This window comes from Branchiostoma belcheri, unplaced genomic scaffold, assembly GCF_001625305.1.
Source record: "Branchiostoma belcheri isolate BF01 breed outbred unplaced genomic scaffold, Haploidv18h27 scaffold44, whole genome shotgun sequence".
Classification (NCBI taxonomy): domain Eukaryota; kingdom Metazoa; phylum Chordata; class Leptocardii; order Amphioxiformes; family Branchiostomatidae; genus Branchiostoma; species Branchiostoma belcheri.
This window is the reverse complement of record NW_017804065.1, coordinates 1189049-1197153: the sequence shown is the minus strand read 5'-3', so window position 1 is coordinate 1197153 and position 8105 is coordinate 1189049. Positions and strand designations below refer to the sequence as shown.

General features: G+C 38.9%; 1 protein-coding gene across 1 annotated transcript in view; it reads right to left on the bottom strand.

The window, feature by feature from the left end:
• Positions 1-8105, bottom strand: part of LOC109478421 (serine/threonine-protein phosphatase 6 regulatory ankyrin repeat subunit B-like) — a 15865-nt gene that overhangs the window by 5343 nt on the left and 2417 nt on the right. The window contains exons 3-15 of the mRNA XM_019779951.1: positions 7055-7153; positions 6653-6751; positions 6172-6270; positions 5594-5692; positions 5176-5283; positions 4708-4806; positions 4417-4533; positions 3775-3861; positions 3283-3420; positions 3066-3165; positions 2228-2346; positions 1134-1256; positions 222-323 (exon numbers count right to left, since the gene is read on the bottom strand). Coding sequence (XP_019635510.1) covers positions 222-323; positions 1134-1256; positions 2228-2346; positions 3066-3165; positions 3283-3420; positions 3775-3861; positions 4417-4533; positions 4708-4806; positions 5176-5283; positions 5594-5692; positions 6172-6270; positions 6653-6751; positions 7055-7153 — 1389 coding nt within the window. The remainder of the gene's footprint in view (positions 1-221; positions 324-1133; positions 1257-2227; positions 2347-3065; positions 3166-3282; positions 3421-3774; positions 3862-4416; positions 4534-4707; positions 4807-5175; positions 5284-5593; positions 5693-6171; positions 6271-6652; positions 6752-7054; positions 7154-8105) is intronic.

The following is an 8105-nucleotide window of genomic DNA, read 5'->3' as shown; positions in this document are numbered from 1 at the left end:
CATAAAACACATTTTACTGGATTAACATTCTTTATTCTATAGTTGACATCTGATATATCAAAACTAATACAACATGTAAAAGGCAATATTACAGTTACAGTACAGTAACAATAATTTTCTGACAATACATATCAAGTAATCAAAATGTCATAAAGAGACTATGTGCATTCAAAATTGTGAAAAATGTAGAATTACACATAAAATGAATTTTAAATACCTACCTGATTGTCCTGTACATTCACAACTGCAGCAGCTGTTTGTGAGGCTGGCATCATACCTGTAAGGCTGCTGTTGCAAGCTGATCCCAGATGAGCAGTGCTTTGCTGTTAACACATCAGATGGTTTTAAGAATGGTAACAGGTCATACTAGATACAGGAGAACAATCAATCATCTTGCAAATAAGAATATTTACATCACACATGTAACCACACCTGTCCTTGGTGCTGAGCACCACCCTCACACATGTAAGCACACCTGTCCTTGGTGCTGAACACCACCCTCACACATGTAAACACACCTGTCCTTGGTGCTGAACACCATCCTCACACATGTAAACACACCTGTCCTTGGTGCTGAACACCATCCTCACACATCTAAACACACCTGTCCTTGGTACTGAACACCATCCTTACACATGTAACCACACCTGTCGTTGGTGCTGAACACCATCCTCACATGTTAACACACCCGTCCTTGGTGCTGAACAACATCCATGTGCTTTTCCAAGTATGCAATCCTAGGCTTCCTGAATTTGCCCATGTCAACCTGTCTCCCAGACAGAATCCTGTTGTTCTGTCTGTCACCCCCCCCCCCATTCACATGCTGTCAGCCTACTTTGTAAGGGCAAACAGATTCACAAATCCCCATCTCAGCCTCAGTACTTACGGACCCACAAAGTAACCTATACATTCATGGCTGCAGTAGGTGTGAAATGAAAGATTGCAAAAGAAAGATAGCAGACTTTTCATGGAATTTATCCAGTTGCTTTTATATTTTGCATTATGGTTTTAAGAATGGCAACATAATGTATTTTCTTTAAAGAAAACAGAATGTCCCAGAGTACACTTAAGTTGGTCATTAGAAATTTATACCATTTTATATCAAACAATCCTTAATTAAGGTAAAGTCTTACAGGTTGGTAGATGACATGATGATGATGATGATGGACCACCACACTTGTTGAGGGGCCCTGCTCAGTCACTGCCTTGAACCTCTCACCAGCTGCAGACCCATGGTCACTTACCCTGGCTGACTCCTGTAGAGGAAAGCTTGGCTAATGTATCAAATTGTATCTTTAATATGTAATCATTCAAATTGTACATAGTGATTACCTATATGGACAATATGCAGTGCATACAATCACATAGTTTGTCATGCATAATTATGGCTACGTGGTGTGGTGAAGACATACTGATCTCTCTCTCATGTTTTTCCTCCTGCTCCTCCTGCCATTTCTTTAAAGGGATTCAACTCTGCCATTTTCAGCCAAATGACCTGAAATTTGACATGGAAATGTGACAGGGAAATATCCCCAGATGTTGTTTTTCAAATGACCTAAATTCAGCATAAAGGTAGCGTGGTACCAAATGCTTAGACTATAGTGTTCACTATTAAGGTTCAACCCTTTAAAATACTTCTATTTACCTTATTTTGACTAAAAACAGCAATTGTAAGTAGCTTGAAAACTCAAATCCCCAACTGACAGTTAGAACACTTGGGTTCTACCAGGCTACTACATGTTCCAACAGCAGAAGGCGTTGGAAGATTCCATTGCTGCATGGGACATAGACTATTGGAACACTTCATATTTTGGACAGGGTTCATTTAGGAACAGTCCATTTGTCCATTTCTATTTTTGGTACGTTGGATGTGGTGAAGCAATCTGCTGCATTTGCTCTTGAGCAAATGTCGGCCTTTCTAGTTAAACTAGTATTTTGTTTTAGGTATACCATATCGTCTAGCGCCATAGCTGAAAATTGTGCCAAATTCAGTGCTTTTAGAGAATTTAGAAGCACTGAATTTGGCACATATGTAGGTTTAAATATTCTGAACAACTCTGGAAATGAAGCCATCTTAAATTCTGCCTAGAACTGTATAATCAGGTGTTTTGGGCTATTTTCAAATAAAATTTATATACTATACGTATTTCTGCATAATTCTGTTGCCTTTGAAGTAAAGCCTTGGAGTACATTTTGTTTTTGTTAGAAACTCTACAACCTAATCTACCTTTTCTTTCCTCTCATGATCTGTTTCCTTTGTAGAGGATGCAATATCCAGCCCCTGGTCTGAGACACTTTCTGCGCCGTGAACAGGCAACTCAGATCCTGGTGTGTTTGTCTTGTCTGCTGTAGAAAGTACAAACAAATACTTGCCCTTCATGCAATGATGGCAGTCATACGATGACCCAGGGATACATCGATTGGCATGTTCAAGTCACTTTTATGTCACCAGCAAAAATGTCAAAATAGAGAAAATGTTGATTAGTTAAACGGGAGCATGGACTCGATGACCACCATTCCACCTCATAATTTATCTTCCCCTACAGGTACAGAAGTACTAGTATTTTGGAGACCTTTGTCTGTGGGTTTTTGCATATATATACTTGTACAAACAAATTTGGTTGACAGCACGTGGGTGGGGGCAGATTGAAAGGCAGAATGAGAAGTTCAAAAGGTCAGAAACTGGAAATATGGCAAATGGGAAGGTCCCAGAATCTAGCTGGAAGCCAGCAGAAATTAGAGGTTGACATCACTAAGTCTGCATATAGAATCTGGCAGGTTCCATTCACAGTTTCCAGTCGATTCTATTCAATTCTTTTATTTTCTTCACTTCAACTTTTCATCGTTATCAATCTTGACCTTTGAATGGCTTAACTTTGAGCTGTACATGTAAGCAGTGATTTTGGTTTTAAACAAAATGGATCCCATGTGTTCTACGAAATGTTGTCCTCCTAAATTGTTTCCACCACACTTAATGTAACCTGTCAACTTTTATAAGTTGAAGGGGTACCCAGTTGTTTTATGATGAACTGAATAAATACATGTAGATAGATAAATTTTCTTACCGATGAGATTGCCCTTTTTTGCTCCTGTGTTGCTTGATTCATCTTCTGGTGATTTTCTCTTACGATCTCCTTTTTTCTGGCGGTAGTTGCCAATGAAATTCTGAAATGATGATAGCAGTTTATCACGAATTCTGTGTGCAAAGCCTGTGGGCAAGTGAACAAATCAGGTAATACACAAAAGGGTTTGGATGTCCACTCTAGACAGGTATTTTCTTACCAAAACCTGCTTAACAGTTTTCCCGGACTGTTTTGCAGCTTCTTGTACCAGTGGATCTTTATTACTTGCAGTGGTCATTCCCCTCTCTTCATAGAAGTGGACCAGAACAGGATCAAGTCCTTTCTTTTCTTTAGAACCCTGAATACAATATCGAGTATTAAGATTCCTAGATGAGAAGTGTAAATATTAGCTAAATGCAGTATTATTATAATTACATTACAGTAGGTTTACGACTGTCACAGGAAATTGATAAAATTGAGAGCATTTTTGAGACAGTAAAATGAGCACACAAGAACACACTGATATTGATGTGACAGAATCAACCACTGACAAAGATCTATCATGAATTCAAAGCCCTTTCCACAATACTGATGATGATTTGACTCTTGGTGCCTTTTGAAACATACAATAATCATGTACTTTCCAATGCACAAAGAGAAGGCAGGTTAGTGATTCTAGCTCTAATCACAGACTGATGAACAATTCCTGTACCTTGTCCCTGCTGTCCTTGTCAGCCTCCAGTCGTTCCACACACGTCTGATGACCTCGTTTCTTAGCCTCTCCAATGGGGGTGTTGCACTGAGAAGACAATCGTCACATTTTATATGATAAATTATTACCTTTATGTACACATTTAAAGGGAACATATCTTATAGGACAATGTTAAAAAAATAGATATTAGTAAATTTTAGCAATGCCACCAATCAAAACATATCCTCATCCCAATTTACTACAGTCTTCGTAAGGTAAAATAGTCTAAAAGCATGCTTGTTGTATTAAGCAGAGAATACCATAGCACACCTTGTACATTTGTTGTGCAATAATCTCTTGTTCTTGATATTATAGTAAGCAGAATATTATTTTGTATTTTTATTTTCAAACAGCAGCTTGTAGTTGACTATATCATGTAAGTCAAGGTACGTTTACTTAGTGAATAACCTAACCACATGTAGATTTAATTGTTCTGACTCTAACATGTACAATATATATAGCATGTAGGGAAGTTTGAAATGAACTGTACAGCTATGCACCAGATTCATTTTTTTTAATTTTAACACTGGAAGTCTTGGAGTCAGAAGAAAGCCCCTAAAAATTCATTTTACCACAGCTGACATCTGTCCCATGTCAACTTACCCACTTGTCTTGAGCATTCACATCTGCACCAGCTCTTATCAGAAGAGAAACAGTTCTACAGTCACCATTCCAGGCTGCCAGGTGCAGGGCAGTCTTTTGCTGCAAAGTATTTAAGGGCTTTAACATAGTAAAGTAGTTGTTCGGCTGCCAACTCTTTAATTTAGTAATGTGGGAGAAGGCTTAGATAGTCACCCCTAAAACAACCATTTGAAAATGAAACAAAGATTAGATGATTCTACAGGAATATTTCATGCACTGCAATTATTAGCAAAATACTTAAAAACCTGGTACCTCGTTGTCCCGTGCATTCACATCTGCACCTGCTGTCAGTAACACAGAAGCAGCTTTGTGCTGGCCAGTCATGGCTGCCAGGTGCAGGGCAGTCCATTGCTGTAAGATATGTCAGACATGACATGTGCATGTACATAATGACATCAAGATCAGGAGGCAGCTCAAAGTAAACCCTAAGTTGATGATGTAAATAAATACCAGACTTGGCTTGACAGTTCATCCAACCAACTCCAGTCTTTGTCAAGGACTTATTGTTCTATCTGCTTACATGACCTCACAGAAATGCATGGTGGATTGCTCATTCCTTGACAAAGAATATTAAGTTGGTCAGATGAAATAGAGGGTAAGTCCATTTTTTTTGTTGCAAATTATGGTTCAACCTTGATTCAGAAACTCTCAAGTTGACTGCCAGATAAATATGAAATCTATACATGACTTTACGGTTACGTGTACAATCAATCAACGTACCTGATTGGTGAAAGCGTTAAGATCTACACGGCCTTTGGCCATCATTAGCAAAGATCTTACAGTCTCATCATAGCCATTCCGAGATGCCAGGTGCAAAGCAGTCCTTTGCTGTAAAAGACATCAGGTTTTAGTCATACAAATATGTCCATATTACTATTAGGACAGTGCAAAGGACACCCAATTTGCATCTGATTCAGCTATTATGTCCTACAGGATCAAATGCATAACAGTTGCAACACTGGTACCTCAAATTGCTTAAATTGCAATATTTATGTAGAATACTGGAAAAGGCAAGTCTACTGGCTAGTACAATCATTGATCTAGTACAATCTACATATAGATTCTGACTTAAAGGTAATAGTATAGAGTTGCACATAAGGAGTTTAGTATGATGGTAATGTACATGTATAATGCTTACCTCTCTATCCCGTGCATTCACATCTGCACCAGCTTTCAGCAAAGTTTCGACAGTTTCAGTGGTTCCATTTGCAGCAGCCATGTGCAATGGAGTGCTTTGCTGTATAATACATCAGACAGCAGACCTAAGTCTTTAGTATGGTCAAAGGATCAACCAAAGTATCCTAACTGTAGCCCCAACATAATCTTTGTACTTCATTCAATTGTACCACATCATCAATACTTGACGATGATGTACTGTTATTTGTAGTCGTAAATGTAAGATAGTATATTGTCCTGTAGTATTGTTGTTAAAAGAGTTGGAATACGTGTATGATTGTCAAACAATGAAAAGTTCTAGACCAAACCTATTTTGGCTTCTGAGACTTCCCTCTCTGCAAATAGCGGGAGACTTGGAAGCTAAAATTATAAGGTCTGGTAACCAGGCTAATAAAATTCATTCAAGCATTTCTTAAGTTGGTCAGCAAAAAATTTTACAAAATCTTCATTGAGTATTGCACTACAAGATGAATATCACTGTGACAATCTTTGACAAAGTTCCAAAAACATTTAATGTACCTCAACAGCCAATGTACAAACCTCGAAGTCCTGTGCATTCACGTCTGCGAAAGCTACCAGTAAAGCTCGGACAGTCTCGTGGTGGCCTTTTGTGGCTGCATCATGCAGAGGCGTGGTTTGCTGTTGAACACAATTTTGACCTGTTTTCAGAATGTCTTCAGGATGGAATGACAATATACATGTATGGCTGACATAGTTTAAAATATGTTTTGTGTTTGATATGACATCTGGGGTTGGAGGCCCATTAGCCTGGTCCAACCTCAACTTGAAGTTGAATGGATGAATAACTTGAAGCTGACATACCTAAGGTTAAAAGAAGCTGTCTCTAAAGTATCTGATCTGCAATGGTGATTATGGAAATTTAAGGGGTGATCTCTTGTAATGTTACTTCGTGTTTTCTGGTGATGTATTTCTAACAGGATATAGCAGCTAATAGACTGTCCTGTTGTAATACACAAATTTGGTACACATTGACAGTGGATGTACATGTACATGTACCTACCGTCATGTCTCGCACATTCACATCTGCACCGGCTACAAGTAGAGCTTGTACAGTTTCAAGGTGTCCATTCACTGATGCCTCGTGCAGGGCAGTCCTTTCCTATTGAACAATCATTAGATAACAAGACAGATTGAAGTACAGTCAATCTGGTAAAATGTGGCTTATGTGGACAGGTGGTCAATATACATTGTACATGTAAACATGATTCTTGATGCTTGTGTTAATGGGAAATTATCTAAGAGCTGACCATTCAAAAGTGGCCACATAAAAAAAGTTAAAGGTTTGAAGGTCCTCAGTCAGAGAGTCATGATAATTAGTCAGACACTGATATCTGCCATAAGATTTGTCATAGATATGATAATATGAGAACACTCAAAGCCCCACATAATAAGTTAAATTTACCATAGAGTCTCGGGTGTTCACTCCTTCACCAGCCTTCAGCATAGCTGAGATAATTCCATGGTGACCATTCCGAGCTGCCCAGTGCAGGGGAGCACTTGGCTGTAAAAAAAGTAGTGGAGCTCCATTAATTGATGAGGTTGAATTCTGAGTCATGTGAGGTCAGTAGTCGTGGCTTTATGCATCTAATTGACTTGACCTGTTGTCCAAATACATTAAAGTAGTAGACTGGTTTATTATTCAAAGACAAGTCACATGGCAGCCAACAGGCTGAATTGACAGACTCGTGTACAAATTGGCAGATCATTATTAATTCGCTTAAAATATCTAAAATCGTTAAAATGACAAAACAGATAAAAGCAATATTTAGTATGAGGAACATTACTGGGTGTCGCCCCCTGAAGGACCGAACTACAAAAAGTCAATCTGCGTGTGCATAATAAACTCTGGCATAGACATATAAAGTTATATATATATATGATAGAAAGAACAGTATCAGGGTCCTTTTGACAAGTAAAATCGTTAACTGTACAATTAAAACCTTCCATTATTCAACAAGTGGTCGTCGAGGCTCTTATTAAGAACATTAAATTGAATTCTTTATGAGTCTTGTCATGTGCGGAATAGCGCTATTTCTGTAGCGATCAGTTCTACAGCGTTGTAAGTTCAGTTTACTAGAAGAGCGGGTGAGGCGACTGCTGATGCTCTCTCTTACGGGTGGAAGGAAGTGTCTGTACAGGTTGGATGTCAGTAGAGACTTGGCAAACTTCAGTGTTAAGTTCGATCGACGTGTGTGTAGAGTTTGTAGGTTGAGAAGGGTGCACGCTTCTGCATAGTCAGTGTAGTCGGTTCCCAAAATTATTCGGACTGCCCTTCGCTGGACTCTCTCGAGTTTCTGATTCAGGGAACTTGTCAGGCCAGCATGCCAGACTGGGGCAGCATACTCAGTGATAAGGCGAACATAGCACGTGTAAACAGTTACAAGATCCTCCTTTGGAACATGGAAGTGTTTTAGTCTCCTCAGCAGGAATAGCCGTTGACTTGCTCTGTTGCA